The sequence below is a fragment of the Hipposideros armiger genome, unplaced genomic scaffold, assembly GCF_001890085.2.
Source record: "Hipposideros armiger isolate ML-2016 unplaced genomic scaffold, ASM189008v1 scaffold_838, whole genome shotgun sequence".
NCBI classification, from domain to species: Eukaryota; Metazoa; Chordata; class Mammalia; order Chiroptera; family Hipposideridae; genus Hipposideros; species Hipposideros armiger.
This window is the reverse complement of record NW_017732188.1, coordinates 105,010-130,590: the sequence shown is the minus strand read 5'-3', so window position 1 is coordinate 130,590 and position 25,581 is coordinate 105,010. Positions and strand designations below refer to the sequence as shown.

The following is a 25,581-nucleotide window of genomic DNA, read 5'->3' as shown; positions in this document are numbered from 1 at the left end:
AAGTAGAGTCAGGGATTTCTTTTCTCTGCAGCTGAAATATTTATTATACTATCCCTTGAATGAGAAAATCATCGAAAATTCAATACCTTGTATATTATCTCACTCTTAAGGGTTTCCGGGTCGCTGCTGATTGAAGTTATCATTTACAAAGGCCAGAGTTTCCACAGAATGTTTACTTTGTGTGTTTCTGAGATATGACAGGGTTACCTTGTGTTAGCTAGCAATAGGGAAAAAAAGGTTTGTTTGGATTATCATATAAATCCTTCTTATTGTGAGACCTATTGTTTCCTTGTGCATTTACAGATTTGTTCCCTGGCCAGCACAAACTATTTAAAGGTGAGTGACTTAATCATTTCATTTGTACTCTACTATTTCAAAATTGTAGATTATATATTTCCAACAAACTTACCCTTTCATGTGTAAAAATACATGTCAGACTATAGCCATTTCTTTGTCTTTCTTTTAAAATAAGAAATAACTTCTTAAATCTCAAAAGAACCAAAGGTTCTTGTTTCCTAAAGAAATTTTCCTCCAGGGAACTACCTTGTTGTTTAGAGTTAAAAGTAAAGTAAACATGCCCTCTGGCCAAAAGATCAGTCATGTGCCTAGGCTCCCCAGTCGGCCCTAGCAATAGTAAATATGCTTTTTTGAGCCCCTGGGAATGCACAGAAGAAAAAAAGAATAAGAAATAAGAGATTCAAGAAGTTCACAAGGAGATGGAAAGAAAGAACCTGCATTTGGGAACAAGCTAGATCATCCACTGAACCTGTTGGTAAGATACGGTGAACTGCCGTACAGACAGACCCGTCACGTGAGTCAGGTATATATCGGAGGGTGACAGGTCAAAATAAAACGGACTTCACATTACACTAGCGTTCTCTAAATGCTTACAAAGCCATTTTCGATAGTTCAATGGAAATCACTGATGTTTAAAATTCAAGTGGGGATGGCAATTATGAGAAAACTGCAGGACTCCTGCCCTCCTGCTGTGGCCCTGCAGTGGTAAATGTTTCTTAACTATCTTCCTCTATCACTTGAGTATTCTTTTGTTCCATGTGTGGATAAAAATTGTATGGTAATGAGTCAAATGTCCTCAAATAATTTTAGATATATCCAAAATGCTTAGAGATGATAGAAATTAATAAATAAGGAACAATTTGATATTGTATGCTGGGCCATGAATAAAAACAAAATTAGAGAAATAATTATCTTTATTTGAATGAAAATTATCTTTTTAACATAAAACAATTTTCCTTCATGACAATAAAATGCTATAAAAGGAGAAGCTACTCATTAGCTCTTTTATTAGCTCTCCTCAAATAAGAAGCTTTGACGTACCATCTTAATTTAGTGCATCTTCCAAATTGCCTCAGAACAGTTATATCCAAAGTAGAGATCAGAATATTTTATAAGAGTTCTGTTCTTGCTGTTTTTGATGATAATTGAAATAAAATCCACCCATACTTGTCAACCTTTTGGAAGTTAAAACAGGTAGTGTCTGCTGAGAACTGAGAACTGGTAATCTCCTGTCATTCAACTTCTCTCAATCATTTACATGCTGATTCCACAAAATGATATAAGAATTTGTTTTCTCTAAATTGAAAGAATTATTCTGGAAGATATCTATTTCTTCAAAAGCAATGAGAAAAAAACAAATAAATAAACAACAACAACAAAACCCTCTGATTAGCTTTCCTTGTTGAAGCAAATCCTGTATAAGAGCCCAGTTTGGGAGTGGGGGTGGGGGATGGGTGGTGGTTTGTGGTTAACAGAAATTAACTTCACATTATTGAGGAACCTCAGCTACTGAGGGCCTTTAAAAATACACCTAATCTGGAGCTCAGGTCTGATGTTTAGGACTCACACACCATTCTGTCTGATCACAGCCTAAATTCGATCTGAACACTCTAGTCCTAATGTCCTATCCTTCTGTGCTGCTGAAAAAAACCAGGAAAGTTGAGTTATTTACCAGTAAACTAAAATCAGCAGGCAAATGCAGTGATCATTTTTATGATTGAAATGGCCTAGGAGTGTAGCAGCTTATCTATGAATTGGATATAAAAGCTTAGATAAAAAGCATGAGAAGTATCTTCAGTTTCTGTCTACCCTCCCCAGACAATGATAATGAATTCTATTTCTTTGTATTTCACGCAATGCCTAGTGGCACACAATAGATACTCAAATGTGTGTTGACTCCATTTTAAATTGAAGGACATATTTAGCCATATGTCAATAAATTTGGTTGCTTTTATTCCAGCATCTTTCTCTGAGTTTGTAGGAAAGTTCAAGAAGCTTACTTATTTATTAAAAAGAAATGCTCTAATTTTTTAGCATATTGGAGAAACAAGTTTTATATCTGATTTCAAGCTTTTGGCTTGAACAAAAATTTATAAAATGAAGAACGTTATTTTTTACTGTGAAGGATTGTTTCATCACAGCTAAGAAATGTATAGTAACCACATTAAAATATAATCAGAAGCTCATCCTCTGAGACATGTGAGGGAGCCGTATTTCAGTAAGAAAATTTGGCAATATCAATCAAAATTTTAAATTTACATATCGTTGAGCCATTTTACTGCTAGGAATATGACTGTTGGCCCCATGGATACTACAAAAGTATGCTGTTATATTGCAAAGATGTTTATTGCAATGTGTGTATATACTAAATGTCCACAATTAAGATAACGGTTAAATCCAACATAATGCATCCATGTGGTATAAAATGTGTAGCCATTAAAAGGAATTAAATAGATATGCATTTATTTATACAAAATAACTTCAAAGTACATTCTGATGTGAAAAAAAGCAAAGTGCAGAGTAATATACATCATATGTTCTCTTTGTTGTATATATATTTAAAGAACATGCATATATGCATCTGAGCAAAATAGAACATGCATATGTGTATATGTGTAAGCTGATGTGTGGGAAACTTTTCCCTTTGTTGGATACCCACAAAAAGAGAAAACAGTGATTATGTGAGGGTAGGGGTTCTGGCAACAAGTAGAGGACAACTTAGGCCTTATACTTTTCTTTCTGTTCTGTTTAAAGTTTCCAAATATAGGCATGTGTTATTTGTATTTTTTGAATGACAACAGGATTTTTCTGGTTGATTATATTTTGAAACATGTTACTTTTCTTCTTCATACTTTTCTATGTTTTTAGATGACAATAGATGTATTCAAATAAATAAGTTGTGGACTAACTAAATAAATTACAAGTGTTTAAAAATAAATCTGAATCTCAAGAGGTCTAGTTTTTTTTATTTCAGTCAGCTATTACAACAAACTAGAGATAAGCCAGTTATGCTGTAAACTATCACTCTTGCTAAAGCAATGAATGAGAATTGAACAGATAAGTTCATTTCCAAAATCTATGAAATATCCTTTATCTGGCAGAACTATTAATAATAGTATTACAGAAGTTGCTGCATTTATGAACTCAAATTACATTATTTAGATTTTACTAAAACCCATTTGTACAGTTTTTTCTACTCAAAATCAATTTAACAATATTTATTTTATTATATATTATGTTTGTTATCACTCTTCTAAATGTTGAACTGAACAAAACAGGCAAAAAAAGATTTACCACCATGGTGTTTGCATTCTAATGATGAAGGCGAAAGAGAAGGTATTTATTTAAACTTAAATAATAATGTATATATAGGAGGGGTTGTATAACAGAGAACAATAAAGCAGTGAAAGAGGAGAAGAAACACTAGTGGGAAATTGCAATTTCCAATAAAATGACCAGGGATCTGATTTTATTTCTACGATGAAAAGCAATTAAAGTCATATGTCTAAATCACTTTGAATATGAATAGCCTTATTCAATATCAAGACATATTTTCAATCTTCACATGATCCTTGCTGTATTTCAAGGAGCCCCTAATTTTGAAAAATGCATGACCAACAGTGACAATTAAATTTGCAGCACTCTTAATTGTTATTACTAATTTGAAAAGCTAATACTTATTGAGTGATGATTCTATGCCAAGCTTTGTTTTAAGCACTTTACACAAATTTTCTTACTGAAACCTAAAAAACTCCTTTTGAAGAGGGTAAAAGTATTATTCCTATTTTTAAAATAATGAAACTGAGACAGAGAAAATAGGTAAGTGGCATTTTACTTCTCTAAATGGAAGTTACTATATTAATGATAGCAGTATTTTCTCTATATATTTAAACATGTCGCATGTTTTGTTAGAGATATAAAGATCAAAATGGCAATAGTAGGGGGAAGAGATTGCCAAGTTCTTTACAATAATTCACAGATCCTCAAGGCTCCACAGCACACAGGTGGGAACTACAGGTTTTCTCTGGCATTCAGCCACATCTGGACAAATCCTCTCCTGGCCTGGGGGTGGAGCTCCAGGCATCCAGAGATTCTCCAATAGCACAATAATTAGTGTTATTAGAAATTCAGTGCTGGGATGCACCTCATCTAAGAGTGAGGAGTCCTGGGTTCTTACTTGTCATGTAACCTCAATACTATTACCCCTCCTTCAGCCTCAGTTGCATCATCCATAAAAGGACGGAGTTTAACCTGAAGATATCAAAGATCCATTCCAGCTCTGACCTTTATGACTCTGTAGGTAGGGCTAATCAGAAAGCAAACTGTTCTCTTTATCAGGTTCCCAGGATGTCAGGAAACTAGAACTTCCAGCAGTATGGTCCTGGCACCTTCCCCAGCCCCAGAAAAGTATGAAAAACTGAAATATACTTGAGGGTCCTACCCACACAAAATGAGCAGTTGCTCTGGAAAGTATAAGGTTATATAGGATTTCCCATTTTGGAATGAAATGGGTTACAAATATATACAACATACTTTGTCTTGTAGCCTATCACTAACAGTTCAGAGAAACTCATTCTGGGGGTTGTAACCATGGGAATATCTACCCTAAAAATCTTTAGAGGGCCGGCCAAGTGGCACGATGGTTAAGAACTGGCTTGGGACGCCAAAGGGCCTCGGTTCAGATCCCACATATGAGGGCCAGTGACACTGCCCTCCACAGCTAAGATGCTGAACAACAGCTCAACCTGGAGCTGGGTTGCCTTGAGTCGCCGGTGATGGCGTAGGCTGCAGCCCCTGAGGCAGTGGGTTGCCATGAGCTACCGTGTGTAGCCATCAGCCAGCGTGAGTGGCCAGCAGCCGCAGTGAGCAGCCATCCAGAAGCCGGTGACTGATCTGCCAGGAAGGGCGCAATGATGGTGCCAACTTGGGCCAGTGAAGCAATGTCCTCCACAACTAGACTGAAGAACAAAACGACAGCAACTTGTCTGTTCCCCTTCCCCCAATGCCCCAGAGCTGTTCCCATTGCCCCAATTCCCCAATAAAAATCTTAAAAAAAAAATCTTTAGAAATAAGATTTGCACTGATCAGCATGTGAATTTATAGGTGTTAACTCACCTAAAGGAAGGCAGGGAGATGCAGATGTTTTCTAAGATAATATCTAAGTCTGTAACTGAGAATGATTTGTAAAGTTTTATCCCTAACAAGAGTTTGATATTCTTCTTCTTCAGGGCCTGGAAACTCTCAAGACATGGCCAGACACTCCATTTTATATTTCATCCTGCTGAGTGCTCTGATTGACAAGAGCCAAGCCTGCTTCTGTGATCATTACCCATGGACTTCATGGTCCAGCTGCTCAAAAACCTGCAATTCTGGAACCCAGAGCAGAAGGAGGTGGGTGTGAGCTATGCAGGTTTTCTGTGCACCCTGGGAAACCTTGAGGACAGAGTTAGCAATATCAAAAGTGCTACACTAAGCAATGGGAAAAAAACAATAAGTCTCAAAGTAAGAACTCAGAATTTGGATGGAATTTGAGGTCTTTCCTGCATAAGGTTGAATGGAAGTCTACTTTTGTTCTCTCCATAAAATTGACTAGTTTCAAAGAAATTTAATTAAGAATCTGCAATATTTTCAGTTGACTATTTAACTTACTTAGAATGATTACTCAAGCTTCTTTTCAATCCCCATAGAGCTCTGCTAGCCTCCAGTTGGTGAGTTAATTATAGAGAATTTTCTACTCATTAAACTGAGTTGAACAGGATCTCAACTGAACAGCACTGCTAGCTGTTACTTCATTGTTGGCATGTATAAGAAGGCAAGAATACTGTATTTACTTGATAGCATTTAATAATTCAATCTTTTCACCAATTCAGACTACTTGACCCCACAGTTTTTTTTAAATCTGTTGGGTGTTTCTGTTTCATGAAGATGCTCAGATGATAGGAGAGAAAGGCATATATTTAATGTGTTTTAACTATTAGAGTATTTTTTTAGAGACCTATTTTAGAAAACTATTTTTGTATATGTAGTATGAGTCTCATTAAAATCATCCATTGATTTCCCCAGTAAACCATCTACCAAGTATGTAAAAACAGATTTGTTTATAATGTTCCTCTACTCGAGTCCCTCAGTCGCTCTCTTACTGCCTACCAAATAAAGTACAACAATATATCCAGTTCCTCTCAATCATGCACTTCTCAAGCCCGTTCCACACATCCATGTCATCCTCTTCCACCTCTAATCTTTGCACCTTCTGTTCCCTCCACTACCTTTCTTTTTGTTGCCTGGAGATGCCACATGAATTTTTCAAGACGCATCTTTCGTGTTACTTTCTCTTTGACTGTTTGACCTCACACCCCTCTAATTCCATCTGAATCATTGTAAATACTTATCACATTGTGTTGTGATCTTTTAAGCAATTCGTAGGAACTTTCTTCTTTCCTTTCTTTCCCTTCCAGCTCCTTCCAGGAATTCCATCAGGGCCAGCTTCACGGTGTGTGATCTGTACAGGATCCTACACTTAGAAGGGCTCCATGCTTGGCTTAATGCTCTGCCGTCACTCTCTTGAAATTCTTCACAATTTTTGAGTCAGAGGTCCCCCATTTTCATTTTGCACTGGGCCCCACAAATTACATGCCTGTTCCTGAGTTCCATTAAGTGGTAAGAACTGCACATATGCCAACCTACCTGATTGCCCATGAAAACCTTCTTTGCTTTTATTCACTGTAGTTAATGCTCAATGATATTTTTCTTATAAGTCTCAAGGCACAGTGAATATATTCATGTTAAGCAGCTTTTTCCTCACTGTTACAGGGAAATAGTAGTAGATGAGTACTACCGGAAGAACTCCTGTGAGCAGCTTTGCACCAAGCAGGAGACCAGAGACTGTAACTGGCAAACTTGTCCTATCAACTGCCTTCTGGGAGATTATGGACCATGGTCAGACTGTGACCCTTGTGTTGAAAAACAGGTAGGTGATACGTGGGCATATTCAGGAAATCTGAATCACAATAAAAAGGCTTGGATTCCCTGAAAGTGTCAACAATCACAGAAATGCTGTTTCTTCAATTTCTGAAAATAAACTTTCCCACCTTCCACTAAGGGAAAATTTCATTTAGCCATTTTGGGGGGGGGTGGCACATTCATTTTACATGTTTCACTGTTGTGGAACCATCAAAGGAAATTCTGCCCCCACTATTGGTGTTGAATGTGCCTGGCTCTGATCGCTCAGGAAGCAAAAGCAGGTGCTAGAAAATGGGAATTTGAGTTCAAGGTTTAAAATCAGACAGAAACGAGGGACATTAATCAAAAGCCTGACTCCTTGCCCTTCCTCTAACTTCCCTCTCCCACGGGAAAGTCCCTCAATTTGTTTATTGTTCCCAGTTGCAATATTTACCCACCTCAAGTTCATTGCTGTAAGAACATTGCCCATGTGAACCCGTTAGGGCAGGTGCTGGGCATTCATACGTTAGGGAAGAAAAAGAAACTCATTTGTGGAGCACCCGCTTTCTGAGGTAAACTGTTCCAGGCCTTTACATCTATTACTTTATGCAAACTTCACATCACATTGTGGTTTCCTATCCATTTTACAGATGAGGAAGTTATGGCTCTTTAGGAGTTAAGTAATTCACCCAAGAATACACCACTAATGAATGTAGAGCTACATTTTGAACTTGGATTTTTCTGACATCAAAGTCAGTACTTTTTAATCCTGCCATATTTCTATCCCTCCCTGACTCTCTGTTTTACTACTCACCATTTAAAATCTTTTAAAGTGTAGAGATTATGTCAACCTTGGTTTCCATGGTGACTTCCTTGTGCAAAAGAACCCCCAAATCCTTTCATATTTATCACTCACATCTCACTACCTTTGAGATATAGAAGGGCTATTGCTATTGCCTGGAAGAATCTACACTCAGGAGACATTCAGTAATTATTTGTGTATTTGATTTCTATTTATTTTAGAATTACATGATTTCACAGTTAGAAGTCTTAGAAAACGTTTTGCCTTACTTCCTCATTTTAAGGAAACTGGGGCCCAGATAGGTGATGACTTCCTTAAAGACACACAATAATGGAATTGGAAAAATCATCAGCTAATTTAGGAAACACCACTGTAGTAAAAATCACTATTGTGATTTTTAAGCCCAGTTTTCTTAGATTCATTTTGGCTTGGACAATGCCTCAGAGTAACTCATCTTTCTCTCCTTTCCTTTCAGTTTAAGGTTAGATCTGTTTTGCGCCCCAGTCAGTTTGGAGGACAACCATGCACTGAGCCCCTGGTGACTTTTCGACCATGCATTCCCTCCAAACTCTGCAACATCGAAGAGGTTGACTGCAAGAATAAATTCCGCTGTGACAGTGGTAATGTACTTTTGGAAAATGTTCAGTGTCCACTAAAATGACTTGACTAAAATAAAGTTATTCCAATTGACCTCAGTAAAAGCTGTGATAGAGGAGTCCCACCATATTTTAAGCATGGGGAGATGGGGGTGTTATGCTACCAATTACCAAGGTATGCATGTGTGAAATTACAGTTTTCAAGCTATAATCATCTTGACCACTTACATAATTCATTTGCTCATCAAGTACTGGTGCCCAGGTCCCTAAATTGCTATCAAGCAGGAGGAAGAGAGCGGAGGAGGAGGAAAAGGAGAAGTAGGCAGATACTTTTTTAAAATCGGCTATTAATAAGCCCAAATCTATAATCAGAATAAGCACTTGAAAAGGAGCAACAGATTTAAGAGATTTTCAATATAGTTTATTAAGATACAAATATTAATATTAAAATAGTGTATCAGGAGGATGACTAGAGATGATGCGACCAATTTTCTGGGGTGGTCCTTTGGTGGTGCCAAAGGTTATTCCAGAAGAGGAGACTGCAAGTGGTTTAAATGATGGCAACTTTCCCTTCAAGTCCAATACTCATTCAGAGTCAGAAATTCTGATATTTAAGTTTCATTGGATTATAATAAAATCTGAAATGTACTACTTAATCTATGTATTATCTTGCTAATTAATAGCTCAACAACGTTCACCACTTTAAATAGTCCAGATCAGATTTCTGCAAACATTTTCAGTAAAAGTCTAGATGGTAAATATCTTAGGCTTTGCACGTACTCGATTCTGGTATTGTAGCATCAAAACTGCCATAGATGGTGTATCAACAAATGAACATGGCTGTGTTCCAATAAAGTTTTACTTACAAAAACAGGCCGCAGGTTAGTTTTAGCTCATGGGCCATAGTTCACTGATCTCTTATCTAAATAGTCAATTTGAAATTAAAATTAGGATTCAGATGAATACAATTTACATCACTTCTGTGTACTCTGGAATACACTGAAAAGTAAAGTATTTATACTGGATAGCAGATTTCAAATTCCATAGAAAATTGACCCCAAACCTTGGATATAATATTTTTCTCCTCTTACTCCTTGCTTCCTCTCTTCAGCTTTGCCAATCTTTTCTGAATGTCTGACAGAAATGCTGGTGTCAGGGTTTTCCCTCCTGCTCCCCAAACCTGAGACACAGGGTGGGACGTGGGTAGGAAGATATAGATCATGCCATATGAATAAGGGCATGTGAGATATTGACCAAATAAAAAGAGGGAATATAAGAAAAATCTTGATGGCAATGACTGAGGGGAATACAGACCTAAGCATTATATCCAGAATATTAAGATAAAGATTTAGGACTGAAGTGTAACCATTTGAAGCTGGTAGAATAGTTTTTAGAACAAATTACCAGGAAGAACTCCTTTATTCAATGGATGATACATTTATGAAATTTATTACAAAAGAGTTTTCTTTGGGCCAAAAATATTCACAAATTTAAAGGTGCTTTAAAAACACCCATGGACCACCAATTCATAATGAGCAATTTCAGGAACATTAGTGGTATATATACGCAGCTGACCTCTAGTTCATCAGCAATATGTCCACAGTGATTGGATAAATAAACAAACAAACAGACAAACAAATAAGCATCTGCAATGGCTGGTAACCAGCTACTACCCTGAGCTCCGTGAGTAACCCCTGCCCTGTTGTCCAGTTTCCTTCACCGGGAACCCCTAGATTTTCCCAGGTTTCAGCCATTAATTGGTTAATCCCTGACACAGATGTGCTTGGCAGACATTCTGATTGGGTGGTGCCATGTACTGGTTGTTAAATGTTCTACTAAAGATAAATATTCTCCTAAAAACACCCACTAATGCCACTCTCCACGGGAATAAAAGGCTAGAGGGACCTTTACTTATCTGACTCAGGATGATGTTTGTCCTAAGAACTGTCTGTCCTAAAGGGAGTTTCCCTCTTCCCTTTTCTCCCACATAGTTGCCATTCAGAGTCCTCAAGACTAAGTATATTACTTTAACGTATATCTTTGAGAATTACCAATGAGTGTAATCCCCATGCTCTGTGCCAACTTCTCTCTCGAAGTCCTAATTTTAAGCATGGAAGACTAGAGCATTTGCAGTTGGTTATAAAAATAATATTGTTGCAGTAATGCAAATCAGTCCAACTACATAGATGGGAAAAACATGTACCGTTTCTAAATGATTACATAGCTCCAGGTGTAAGTGCATATGTACTATGCATATGTGCTGGGTAAATGCTGACTGCTGCAAATCCTGCACTATCCAAACTGCCCCTCGTCTTTCCCATCCTTTCTTTGGTACAGGATATATGTATGGCTTCCAATGTCTCTCCCCTTGTGCTTCCTACGCCATTGAGTTTTCATTGCCTGGAACCATTCTCATAGGTCTCAGTGTTCCTTGAGACCTATGTCCCTCCTGCCACTTATTCCTAAGTATCACTCAAGAGCTATCCTCTTGTTTTCATCCCTACCCTTGCTAATAGGTCTTCTCCAGTATACCTAAAAGTATCAAATGGATAGAATTTCTTGTATCCTAACAAATCTGATACCCTGCTCACAAAGTTAGGCTAACGAGAACCATATCCTGCATGTGTATCCCTACCTGTATTTGATAAAATAGGGGGGGGGGGTTTAGTGTAACTATATAAAAAATTAGTTTTTGTTCAAGTTTGTGCCAGGTTCCAAATATTTTTGAATTGTAATATTTGGGGTTTTTTCTTTAGTAAAATAATCTCTATTTCAAAATAAATTACCATTCTGTTTTTGTCCTGAAAAAAAGCCAAACAAACAAAAAACTAGAGGTGTGCTCTTCTTAAAATAACATCTTTCAGGTTATATCCTGAGATTAACAGAAATTCAACTCCCTCTATATTTTCAGTCTTGTATGATTCTGGGGCTCATAACTATAATTCTTTATAATAATGATCTAGATGCAATGCAAGATTTTGAATAATCAAAGGGGGACTTAATTACTTTTATTACGCTCTACCTTCTGAGTGAAAATTATTAACCAAAAGAGTTGAAACTAAGTGGTTTCTGGGGAATTTTCTATTAATAGAAAAATGTATTCAACAGAATACCCAATTTCCCCAAGCATCTCAGTTAGTCAAAATAATCACGTGTAGCTGTAGTGAGATGCTGACCACAACCTAAAATAGTTAACTAGATAATCTTGAGTAAAACATGTAACCATTGTCAGTGAGACCTGTACATAATGGTGGAACGCCAGCACCCTTTATTACATGCAAGAGGGTGAGGGACGTGAGAGGCGTTGTCTTTGCGTATGAGGCATTTGAATTTCTGTAATAGATAGTTATTGATTCCAAGGATCTTTATGAAATTCAGCAAGTTTAAAAGAGAAAGGAATTATCTAAGTACATGAAGCTTGTACTATTTCCTAAATTCAATCATTTAACCTGCCTCCTAATATTGTAGCACCTAGGCATTTAACTAGTCAAAAAAATTAGATATAGTAAATTAATTGTAGTAAACAATTATATACTATAATTACATATAGTGAATATATAATAAAATATGTAGTAATCATGTATAGTAAAATAATTGTATATATTAAAATGCTGATAATAAATGTGCAATTTTATTTTGACAAATGTATACATCCATGTAAACAACCCCCAAATTAAGATGTGAAAATTTTCCATAAACCCGAAAACATTACTTTTTTCCTCTTTCCTGTGAATCCCTCTCCTTGTTTTTGAACATCCTATAAAGGACTCACAATGCATGATTCCTATGTGTCTGGCTTCTTTCACTTAACATAAAATTTTAGAGATTCAGTCTTGGAACAATATGTACTAGTGGATGTGTATATATGTGGGTGTGTTTGTAAAATTACAGTTTTTTGAATAAAAACAGTGACCTTGAGTCTGCTATCCAAATTCTAAACCTATTGTTCATTTTCTCCTACAGAACATGCTTTTACATAAAGTTCTTTGTAATGGGAATAGGATTCTAGAATCAGTTATCTTATTTAAGACATCTAGAATCAGTTATCTTATTTAAGACAATCAGCCCAATGCTGACTAAATAATCTATGGTGACATTTTTAATCCTAAAAAAATAACAGAGAATATCAGTTTATCATTCCATTTCCATATGTTCCTAAATTTTTATCAAATATAATGAAAGCTTAGGTGGGTACTAGACTTATCAGGGGGATCACTTCATAAATTATATAAATGTCTAACCATTATGCTGTAGATCCTGAAACTAATATAATATTGAATGTCACCTGTAATTTAAAAAAAAAAATTTTTTTTAATTTTTAAGTGCATGATCTTGGATGAGTCACTTAAAAAAATAATGAAAACTTTTCTTAAATTTTCCTTGAAATTTAAGGCACTAATGTTTCAAATTAATAAATACTGTCTTAAATGATCATTTATTGTCAATGTTGTTGTTTGCTTTTCTTGACTAGGCCGCTGCATTGCTAGCAAGTTAGAATGCAATGGAGAAAATGACTGTGGAGACAATTCAGATGAAAGAAATTGTGGGAGAACAAAACAAGTATGCTCACGGACATATAATCCAATCCCTAACGTACAGATGATGGGCACTGGGTATGTTACATCTTTTTATCATTTGGGGAAATAAAGAGTCTCAGAACTAATAGGTTGGAAGCAGCAGTGAAGCCATGAGACACATCCTTGTCCGCCTCCTCATTAACCTCTCATTACTCCCACCAGCCTTGTCCCTGGCACTTGGCTACCCTTCTCAGGAAGCATGTGGCCATGATCCTCACTCCTAGGGAATAACATAATTTAGCATTTTCACATTTACTCTGTACCAGGCAATGTTATGGACCCTTCATAAAGGTTGCTTGTTTTAATTCTCATACATCCTCTGACTGCTCTGGAGTGGATCAGGACAAACTGATGGGAGGCCATCCACCCACATGCCAGGATGGATTCCTAGGCTAAGTCTTGAGTGGCTGAGTAATCACTCAGAAATGCCAGGAGCAAATGGAGAAAGAGGTTATCGGAAAAATATGCCCATGAGTGTCTTGAAAGTCAAAACACTAGAGAAGCAAAATCAGCCTTCAAGTGTAAGAGTCAAGCCCTGAGTCAATAATGGGAGACAAAGCTGGAAGGAAAGAAGTTATACAAACATGGAAAAAAGGGGATGATAAAAAAAACAGTGGTGTGGAAAATTTAAGAGCATTAGAGGTGAAATGAACATAACGAAACTTCCTCTCACATTGACTATATGATTCATGGGAAGGTCAGTACAGTTGAAAGGCAGAAGGTTAGACTTGCATTACCATCTGAACAACTTATAAAACAGGAAACTGTGCCTCAGAAAAGTTCAATAACTTGTCCAATTCTACCAACTAGTAAATGGTGGAACCAGGGCTCAAATCCAGATTTCAAAACCCCGGTTATTTCCATCATTTCATGCTGATTGAGGACAATAACCACCTTAAAAATGGAAACATACTGGAAGGAACCTTAGGAGACTGTGCAACCTTCCTCCCAATCTTTGACTAGTGCTCAGAAATTCTAATATTCCGATTTCAGAAATTCTAATGTTCCTATTTTAAGTCATGGGGGGCACTGGAGGTTTGGCAAGGGATTCTAAATTCATTATACTGAATAAATGACTTAGAAAACTTTAGAAAAATGTAAGAGAACTCAATGGAAATTGAAGAACTAAGCTTTAGTTGGAAGTATAAAAAAAATCAGTAAAGATAATCTCCTGTACTCTCCTGTTCTCATGATAAAGAAATCTCCCTTCAATTTTTGGCCAGAAGGCAAATCATTTGCTATAGGCTTTCACTACTTCTTTTTGAACTTTTTTTTTTAATCTTCACTTATACTGACAGACTTCCATAATATGAAGCTTTGAGGCACCAAACACAAAAAGCAGCAGTTGCAAATACAATCTCATTTGATTAGAATGAAAACCAGAAGCTATTGAACCAAACTCAAGGACAGCAGTAAAACAGAACAGCCATTAGTCTGGAAATAAGAAGAACAGGGTTCTAGACCTAGCTCTGCATTAACTCACTACATCATAACCAAGTTATTAAACATCTCTGGGCTGCAGTTACCTCACCTGTATGTTGGGCGACTACAAACTGATTTGAGATTCTATACTAAAAATTCCTAATTAGAGTTGATTTTAATGAGAATGTTTCAACATCATCTTCTAATCAATGTGCTTCCTTTTTTTCATTTCCCCGAAAGAAAACTCAGCCAAAACTCCCACTGATAACCATGTTTTCTGGTATTCTGATTGATGAGGGGTGACATTACAAACTCACCCCTTGCTCAGTTGGTCTAAACTCTAGAGTTACAGATGGGGAGGACCACATGCTAAGTGTACTTTGGCAGAAGGACTGTGTGGCCCTCTGCCAAGCAGAGCAGTTGTCCCAAGGATTCTCAGAAATGAGCAAAACCTGCTGCCTCAGGACAGCCAGTCCTCTGCTCGCCTCCCCAAGGACTGAGCGTTTTGAGAGCTGCTTACTGGAATCTGTTTCTAATCTGCTGGCCTTAGAATCTCTGCCCCCTCTCTGACATATTTCTACCCACAAAAGGTAGCTTCCTGGGTGGCTGTACCTCTTTTCACATGGCATCTCTCCAGGAAAGAATTTAATAAGATACAATATCCTTACGTTGCCAACATCAGTCACCAGGTCTTAAACCTGAAACAAGAATCAAGCATTATTAGCATGCTGCTTATTTTTTCTCAGGCTCAGCCAAGGTACACATGCACATGGCGCATGTGCACACACACACATACACGCATATTTATATATAAATTTTAATTAAGTTCAGTTACAAAATATGACACATTAAACCAAATTAGATAAAAGCCCTTTAGAAACGTATAAGATTAAAATCCATGACGTATTTGAAACACCAAAATATTTAAAGTCAATTTAAATACCACAGAAGGGAAGAGGGAATAGGGCTGAAAATTGCTGCATAATTGACTTAACTCCTAAAAGCTTCCTTGGGCATGCCCTGACAATCCTATCTTCAGGCTTTCTGCAAGCAGCTGCTACCTCCATAGCTTCCTCATGACCTGGGAGCCATTTTTCTTAAGCCCTCTCTTGTTTTGGACAAACTTGTAAGTACTAGGATAAGGCCGTATAAGGTCAACAGTTCTTTTTTCCTCGTTCATCCCTCTTAACTCAGAAAACAAAATGAATGAGTTTTAAACACCTGTGTTTGTCATGCCAGCTTAAGTAGTTTGGAACGTTCTCTCCAGGCAAGCTCCTCATACGTCCTCCCTCAAATACCTGTTAACACAAACTCAAATATGGATGAGAACAAACCTCAGATTGTACTCGCAGGTATTTGAGTCTAAGGTGTATCTTACAAAACCTACAGGAATCACTACAAAGACCACTACAGAATCACAGGAATCACTTCCTTTTTTAACAGCTGCATTGCGATGTAATGCACAGACCAGTTCTCCTCCTGTCTACCTCTTTTACTCTCACACTACTAACACCCTCACAATACTTCTGACACCAGGTGTGTGAGGGCTCTCCCCTATGAAGCAATTCTCCATGACACCAACAGGGTATCCTACAATTTAACTTGATTCTGATACAATATACCTGGATATAGTGTCAGATGCCACAGGTTAAGGTCTCAGTCCCACAAGACTGTCCCCCCCACACTTCAGATATCACTTCACCTGTGCTTCTGATACATTTGGAAGTTCCCACTGACACCCACCCCCCTCAGGTTTGATTAATTCTCTAGGTGGGCTTATGGAACTCTGTAAAACAATTTACTTACTGTTTACTAGTTTATTATAAGAGGTTGTGATAAAGGATACAGATGAACATGCAGCTGGGAGAGATGAGTAAGCAGGGAATGTGGGAAGGGGCTCTGAGCTTCACTCCCTCTCCAGGCACACCACTCTACCAGCACCTCCATAGAGTCACCAACCTAGAAGCTCTCTGCACCTCACACTTTTGGGGTGTTTTGGAGGCTTCATCATGTAGGCATGATCAATCATTAACTCCATTTCCAGGCCCTCTCCCCTACTTGGAGAATGGAGGGTGGGGCTGAAAATTCCAAGTTTCTCATTAAGGCTTGGTCTTTCTGGTGACTAGCCCCCATCAAGGAGCTCACCAGGAGTCACCTCATCAAGAAAAAAAGACACTGAACATATGATTTATCAGTGCCAGATTTATCAGGGTGATCACTTCGTAAGGTGTATATATATGTCTAATCACTATGTTGTACACCCGAAACTAATATAATATTGCTTGTCAACTGTAATTGGAAAATAAATTAAAAAATTTTAAAAAAGGAAAAATGACATCGCTATCACCCAGGAAATGCCCAGGGATTTAGGAGCCCTATATCAGAAACAAGGGCCAAAGACTAAATATTAGAACAAAAGATGTTCTTAGTGCTCTTATCGCTTAGGAAATTACAACAGTTTTAGGAGCTCTGTGCCAGGAACTGGGAGCAAAGAACATTATATATTCTTTTATTTAATTAATTAATTTTTAAAATTAGTTTCAGACATACAGAACAACATAGTGATCATACATTTACATAACTCACAAAGTGATAACCCCAACAAGTCTGCTACCCACCTGACACTGTACACAGTTATTACAACATTATTGACTATATTCCCCATGCTGCACTACACATGTCGTGAATATTTTTTTAAATTATAGTTTACATTCAATATTATTTTATATTAGTTTCAGGTGTGTAGCACAGTGGTCAGACATTTGTATAATTTATTAACTGACGCCCCCCCTCATAAGTCTAGTACCCATCTGACATCATACATAGTTTTTACAATACCATTGAGTACATTCCCCATATTGCACTTCCCCATGACTACTTTCCAACCACCAATTTGTACTTCTTAATCCCGTCACCTTTCTCACCCAGCCCCCCAATCCCCTTCCCAACTAGTAACTATCAGTTTGTTCTCTGTATCTCTGAGTCTGTTGCTGTTTTGTTTGTATGTTTATTTTGTTCTTTAGATTCCACATATAAGTGAGATTATATGGTGTTTGTCTTTCTCAGTCTGACTTATTTCACTTAGCATAATACCCTCTAGGTCCATTCTTGTTATTGCAAATGGTAGCATTTCATTCTTTTTTATGGTAGAGTAACATTCCATTGTATATATGTACCACCATTTCTTTATCCAATTGTCTATTGATGGGCATTTCTGTAGTTTCCATATCTTGGCTATTGTAAGTAATGCTGCAGTGAACCTATGGGTGCATATATCTTTTCAAATTAGTATTTTGAATTTCTTTGGATAAATACCCAGGAATGGAATTTCTGGGTCATAAGGTAGTAGTTCTATGTTTAATTTTTTTAGGAACCTCCATACTGTTTTCTATTGTGGCTGCACCAATTTGCAATCCTACCAACAGTGCACGAAGGTTTGCTTTTCTCTATATCCTCGCCAACACTTTTTTGTTGATTTATTGATTTATATAGTCATTCTGACGGGTGTGAGGTGATATCTCATTGTGGTTTTAATTCGCATTTCTCTGATGATTAGTGACATTGAGATTTTTTTTCATATGTTTGTGGACTATCTGTATGTTCTCTTTGGAGAAATTTCTATTCAGGTCCTATATAATAACTACAAAATAACTAATTTGTCATTTTTTAAATGACACTGTTTATATTTATATATATTTTTTCTATTATCTCATATGTAATTCAGCATTACCAACCTTTTTGACACAAAACTTTTTTTATAGATATTAGTGAAATACATATTAATATCTATAAGAATTTGGAAAACTATTAGCATCTTGGAGGAGTATTTCATCTACCACAAAACGATTTCTTAAATACTTGGTTTGTGCTACGTTAATTAAACTCTATGTGCTTTGGTCTTCCTCATTTGTAAAATGGGTATAATAATTATATCCACATCACATGGTTATCAGAAATATTAAATAAATATAATATTAATATTAAATATAGATCAAACAGTGCTTGACCTATGATAAGTAATATGTAAGCATTTGTTAAATAAATTTTAAATATTACTAGTTATTAATAAAAACAATAGTATCATTACAATTCTATTAAAATATTGCTATTACTATTTCACTTTTAGCTCTCTATAAGAATTCCTTTACTGTATCATACTGAAGGAAGTGGACCAAGAATGGCATTAGTTATATAATAATTTATTTCATAACCTACTTTCAAAGTTTGTATTGGTGTTGTAAGCTATGAAATAATTATAAATTCAAATTTTATTTCATGTTGAAAGCCCAGAACAATGAAGTGAGTGAAATAAAGAGACGCTAACAGAGCCAGAGGGGTGAATTTTGGCCTCTAGCCCTTTCTGGTTGTTTCACCATAGACTAGAAAAAAATGGGCTTTATTCAAGTCATTTGTCATGAGTCAAAAATGTCCAAGAGATGAATCTTTTTCACATAAGTAAGGTATATTTTAAAGATTACAACCATTGAATTCTTGAAAATTATTATATTTCTAGGTTTCATTTTCTGGCAGGAGAGCCCAGAGGAGAAGTCCTTGATAGCTCTTTCACTGGAGGAATATGTAAAACTGTCAAAAGCAGTAAAGCAAGCAATTCATACCGTGTTTCGGCAAATCTGGAAAATGTCAACTTTGAGGTATGACAGACTATTGTGGTGGCATTCCAACTCCAATGGTGATTATAAGCTAAATTTCCAATGAAAACATTAATGATGAATGAAGGGACAGAATAAAGAGGTAACAAACATTTTTAATTACTTATTATGTGTTGGTGTTTAATCCTTCCACATCACAATGAGGTCAGTATTATTATCATCAATTTACAGATGAAAAAACAAAGGTAACTAATTTGCCCCAAGTCAAACAGCTAGTAAGTAGCTAATTAGGGATTCAAGCCCAGGTTTCCCAAACTCCAGAGTTCATGCTTTCTTCAGCGAGCATACAGCTGTAACATATCGCCACACAGAAAGGTGATTTGATTCATTCAGAATTTTCTCCTACATAGTTAGTTCTCGCAGGTGATTACTATATTTAGACATAAACGAGTGCCCTGCTTCTAAACAGTGATGATGGAGCTAAGTGTAATGGGGGTAGTTCTGTCCACCTTCCTTCCTACTTTATTAGTTGATTTGGTTTTCTGTTTGTTTTCCTAAGTGGTAATGAGCAGCATCCTACATGCTCCCAGAATGTAGCCCAGTGCCTTACACATAAGCGCTCCACACTCGTTGAACTAAACAATCTATTTTTATTTAATTTATGATAAGAGAAACAGAAAAGACATGATTTTAGTGGTAACATCCATGCATACAAATTTGACATCCTAGAGAGAATTCCAGAAGGTCTAATGATTTCCAAGACCACATAATGAATAGTATGAATTCAGCAAGTCATTCAACCCTTCCTTTAAAAAAACTTTTACATACATACAAATAAAGGCATTTTCCAATTTGATAAACTCAACTTAACACCATCTAATACATATTAATGGATGTGGGGAATGTCCTTGGGTCCAACTGCCAAATTCAAACACCTTTTGGGAGACCCTAAGAAACCCCATCTCTGCCTGGAAGTAGAAGTGACAAGAGTAACAAGTGACCTTTGACCAGGTAAAGGCACTACCCACCATTTGCCCACAGATCCAGAAGACTAACCTCAGAGGGTCCACCACCACCAAAGGAGGGGGAAAGAAAGGTCTTGCTGTTATGCTAAATAGTAACTCAGAAGAGACAGTCCAAAGAAATAATAACATCGAAAACTCTGTCAATGATGGTACTACTCTTAAGATATATTGCATTGAATAAGCTTTGTAGATAGAGCTAAAACCCAAATATTTACATAAACTATTTATTGCTCTGTTGGAGGATGCTTTCTAGGTCCTAAGCAACCAATCCATAAGCTTAATTTCAAAATGCAATAATTTCCAAAAGAACATACTGCCTACATTCTTAGCCAGCGACTATTTCATGCAATTTTATGAGTAAGAAAAGTTAAGCTCAGCATTTCAGATTAGGGCAAATTTGGGCTTAGATAGCACTTTACATTTACAGGCTACTTTGGAGTTTTCAAAGTACTTGCATAAAGTGCTCTACTCAATTCCCATAACAACTTTCCCAGAAAGGTAGAAAATTGTTTATATCCACCTCATTAACAGGAGATTTAGGCTCACTGAAGATAAAGAATTTTCTCAGAATTGTGCAGTGAGTAAAGGACACAGCAGAATTAGAATCCTGGCTCCTAGTCCAGGGCTTTCTGTGCTAAATGAGACCTTGACAGTAATATCAAGAAAGACATTAACAACTGTGCAATGAGTGGCAGGTCTGAATACCTTTCATAAACTGTAACTTAAAAGGTATCAACTGTGAGGTTCACCAATGCCAGCTCTTGCAACTTAAGCAAGACCAATACATAAATTTTCAGGAATTTTGCAAGCAAATTGTTAAATTCAGCCGTTATTAAATGTTAAATACATAATCTTACAATTAAATAAAAATATTAAAAACACAGGTAATAATTATTCAAAATCTATCACTTCTCAATGATTTTGTTCCATTTTATTATTATCTACGCTCTTAAGGTTATCTTACATCTATTGTATTTGCATCATGAAAATGTTATATAATAATTCGCTACTGTGCATCATTTCCCAAGTTGGAACTCAGAGGCACCATATAGGTAGGTTGAAATCAGCTATGGAAGGAATATATACACCATGAGAAAAGGCAAATGCTGTAGTAAGTCACGTTTTTGTTTTCCCCTCCCAGAGAGCTGGTTGTTAAATATTTACCAGCATTCCGCTGGATCCACGGGCACAACTTGGTAACCCAAGCCTAGATGGCAAGTTAATCGGGAAACACAGCCTGAAAATCCTCATTCAGAATAAATTAGACTCATTCTATCATCAGTGTAGCTCTAAAACTTTGTCCAAGCTTAAGAAGCTGCCTGAGCTGATTGCTAACTGTACGCCATTAAGCTCTAGATAATATTCAACTGCTATGAAAAGTGATGGTGATAACTCATTTCTTCAAACAAAGATCTGGGAATAACCAGATCCAAGGTCACAAGTGATTGGGTTCCTTTTCACTGATTCCTATATTACTTTGTTCCTGCCTTTAGCAGGCAGCTGTGCAAGTCTAAGCTATACCTAAGCTATTGAAAATAATAGAGGAGGAGAAATTCAGCAGGCAAATGACTTCCCTTCTCTTATATTACTGGAGTTTATTAAGACAGACAAAATAATGGGCTGGTTGTAGACAGGCTTTTAAAAAAGGGAAGGGAAGGGAAGGCATTGAACAGGAAGTCAGAATGGGAACCCGTAGGAAGAATTCTTCCCCTCAGCGATACCCCAGCTGCTGAATGCAGAGCTCAGTCCCTGTAAAATCCCTGCACCAGTCCCAGAGTTGAATCAATCAGGAATCCTCTCTTTTCCTTGTTGTCGCTGCTTTTGCTACTGGCCGCATGCTAAGCATTTGCTGTCATCAGTAGACTGAAGAGCAAGGTTACCACTACACCTTGATTCTTCCAGTATACCGGCCTACCTAGACATAGCCTCTTGCTGCACTCCAAAGCCTGAAAAGCTTCACAGCTCTGCAATCCTTCAGATCCTTCCTAAATCCCTTGTAAAATTCACAACTTCCGGGCTCTGTTTCTAACCCTCACACCACAGGAAACCTGTCCCCTCCATTCCCCAAGTCTCTCTTAAATCTCTTCTGCCTCTCCCTACAAACTCATCTCCTTTCTTCAAACACAAAAGTAAAAGTGTGAGTGCAGATGGAGCGCCAGCAGGTCATCAACCCATAAGATCCACAGATAGTTAGGATGGACTCAGGGAGAAACCAATGGAGACTAAAACCTTTTCCCCAGAATTTGGTTAACATCTCTTCCTGGGAAAATCTAGGCAAATGAAGTTTATCAGAGCCTGCCAGCTATTCCTTACACACCAGTAAAAGAAAAGAACTCATCTTCCTCCTTGCAAAAGTTGCCTTGGCTTTCTATACTCTATATTCCCTTTCACGAAACAGAATTCCCATTCCTTCTCTCTCTCCCTCAACCCCCATCTCCCATCCCCTCCTCCACCAACCACCCACCACCATCTATTGTACTTGGTAAACAACTTCTGTTGACTTACCTCCTAAATATCTTTCAAACCCACCAGCTTCTCTCTACCCAACCACTACTCCCATAGACCTGCCCATTATCCTGTCCCCCTTGGCTTATTACAACAGTTTTTTTAAACCCCTATCTTTGCCTTTACTTTAGTTAACTATAGTTCATGTGATCTTTGCAAAACACAAATGTGATGGTAACACTCCCAATTTTTCCTTCATTCAATTAATATTTTTAAAGAACATATTATATACAAAAACTTGCCTTTAGAGCTCAACCCAAATATTTCATCAGGGCCTACAAGGCCTGGGCCCAGTTTCCCAGCTCAGTCTAATTTTTAGCACCCACTCACCTGTAAACCTGCCCTCCCACCAAGCTAACTGTATGATTAGATTTTCTCTGAGCTTCTGCCCAGGATACCCAGACTCCCATTCATAAATGTTAATATCTTTTCCTTTAAGCCAACACATCTCTTCTTGTGTGAAAGCTAATTCACAAAACAAAATATTTTTGTAGTCTGGGTTTTTTAGAGAAATGATAAAGAAATGTCAGAAACTATATTTAAATATAATTGGATTGTTTCATTGTTAACTTATTCATAGACATTTTAAACACTAACTAGCGTGCAAAGCAATATCTAAAAGTAACCCTAAACTTCTGTATTTTACTGTTGAACAAGACTTTTGCAGCTGGGTTATTTTGTGTTTGCTTGACTAATTGTGCAAGCTATTAAATTGTGACATGTGGTTTGCTTTGCAGTGTATTTTAATACTGAATATTTCAAAACAAGAAAAGGTTTTTCCATTGTAAATAAAACAAACATCTTTAACATAAAGAAGTACTACTCTTCAATTTGCTTTGCAACTTTAAAAAAAAAATTATCCATTGTTCTCTTACCAGTATAACCATAACAAAGATTTAACTTGTACTTAAATCCAGCTCCACTAAGCTCAAATCAAGTCCCACGGGCTTTTTCACTTCTTCCCAGACCAAGTCAGTGAAGACTGATAACTACCCACCAGGCAAAACCAATTGATTATGTGTTTTCTGCATTGCAGACATAGCCAGTAGAGTGCTGATGCCCAACATTGAATAAGACTAAAGAGATGGGGATGGTTTCAGAGCAGGATCAGACAAGACCTGCCCTCCCCTTGTTTAGGCCTTAATTTTCTGAAAGGTATCTTAAATTAGATTGAAAACGGCATCAAATTCACAGGCACACTGAAAATAGTCCCCGTTGCTTATTACCCCATTAAGTCTCAGCTTAGGAGACATTTTCTTGAGGTAGACTTTCCTGGTATTGTCGCTCTGGGTTTTAGAGTTATTTATGGTAATCCCATCGGCAGCACAACATTTCACATATCCAAAATATCTGTGATTGTCTTTCTTTCTAACTAAATTATTGACTCCCTGAGGGCAGGAACTAACATTATCCCTTGTTCAGTAGCAAAATGGATCTTCAATAAACATTTATTGAATTCATAAATAAATGATTGTTGTATTAGATCTTCACAAGTACCTCCGGTATTTCCTAAATTCTGTTTTATTTCATATGGATTTTTCTCCAGGTGGAAACTAAAGAAGATGATTTGGAAACAGATTTCTATAAGGATTTAACTCTTCTTGGACAGAATAAAAATAATCAAGACTTTGGTGACGGCCAACAGGAGAGCCATTTTCGTGTGCCAATTTTTTATTCCTCATCGAAAAGCCAAACTTCCAACCATAATTCTGCCTTCAAACAAGCCATTCAAGCCTCCCACAAAAAGGTAATAAAAATGGTTTCTGATTTTTTTATTCTTTCCCGAAAATTAATACCAATTCCAGCAATCATGCAACAAGAAGGAGGGAGTTTTAATATCAAATCAGAAGGCTTTCTAACTCATACTTAAATACCTTTAGTATTTTTGTTGTTTTATCCCATTTGAAAAATTTTAGATGATACAATGATGCTTCCTTTTTGCATCCATTTGGCTGCGTTTATGGTTATTTTCTTTGTCTTACTGCTTGAGGTGTATGTATTTCTTATAAACCACATATAACAGAATTTTGCTTTTTTAATGTAATCAGACAGTCTCAGGCCTTTGCTAGGAAAATTCAGCCTACCTAGATTGAGTATACTCACTGAAATACTTGATCATTTTTCTCCCATCTTAAATTTTTCTTGGTCATTTCACTTGGTTGCCGTTTCCTATTTCTTTACTTTTGCCACCTTTGTCATATTTCTGTCTACCCCTTGTATTCTTTTGGTCATTTTGGAAGTTTTACTAAGCTTTAAAATTCTGTTTATAGCTACCTTTCTCTAGTTATAAAGCATAATTATATCTATGTTTTTCTCTTATCCCAGTAAGTAATGTCTACAGCTTCACAAAAGATGTTTTACTTACCTATTCCCTACACCCCATTTTCACTATCTCCTTGAGAGAACATTAGCTCTCCACTTCCCCACCACTATCATCACAGACCTCCAAAACCTGTTTTGTTGAGATAGTTCAAAACCTTTGTGCTCCATAAAGATTGTTTTGTATTTGCCTTTCTATTATATATGTTCATTTGTATTTTATTCTGACTCTTGTCTTCTCTATTTAAAATTCCTCAAATAACACTTATAAATTCCAACTTTTTCAATATTTTATATTTGTGTAATATTTTACATATGTATTTGTATGTACGAGTATATGTGTGTACATACATTTTTTTCCATTTACTCATCACCATTTCCTCCCCTCTCATCTTTCCTTTCTTGAGATCCTTGTTCTCATTAAATTGTCATATTTTTAGTATTTTCCTCAGGTAGGATACATGCAAGATATATTCCCTAAATCCTCAT

The 25,581-nt window shown here is 36.7% G+C and overlaps 1 protein-coding gene across 4 annotated transcripts in view; it reads left to right on the top strand.

Moving 5' to 3' along the window:
• Positions 1–228: 228 nt before the first annotated feature.
• C6 (complement C6) overlaps positions 229–25,581 on the top strand; it is a 60,000-nt gene continuing 34,647 nt past the window's right edge. The window contains exons 1-8 of one of the 4 annotated variants that reach the window (XM_019629325.1): positions 592–772; positions 3,576–3,633; positions 5,526–5,688; positions 7,108–7,264; positions 8,514–8,658; positions 13,106–13,247; positions 19,147–19,285; positions 24,320–24,520. In XM_019629325.1, the coding sequence (XP_019484870.1) occupies positions 5,546–5,688; positions 7,108–7,264; positions 8,514–8,658; positions 13,106–13,247; positions 19,147–19,285; positions 24,320–24,520 (927 nt within the window). In that variant the 5' untranslated portion in view covers positions 592–772; positions 3,576–3,633; positions 5,526–5,545. Of the gene's footprint in view, positions 337–591; positions 821–3,575; positions 3,634–5,525; positions 5,689–7,107; positions 7,265–8,513; positions 8,659–13,105; positions 13,248–19,146; positions 19,286–24,319; positions 24,521–25,581 lie in introns of those variants that run through there. The other 3 variants (XM_019629326.1, XM_019629323.1, XM_019629324.1) reach the window with 3 other exon arrangements.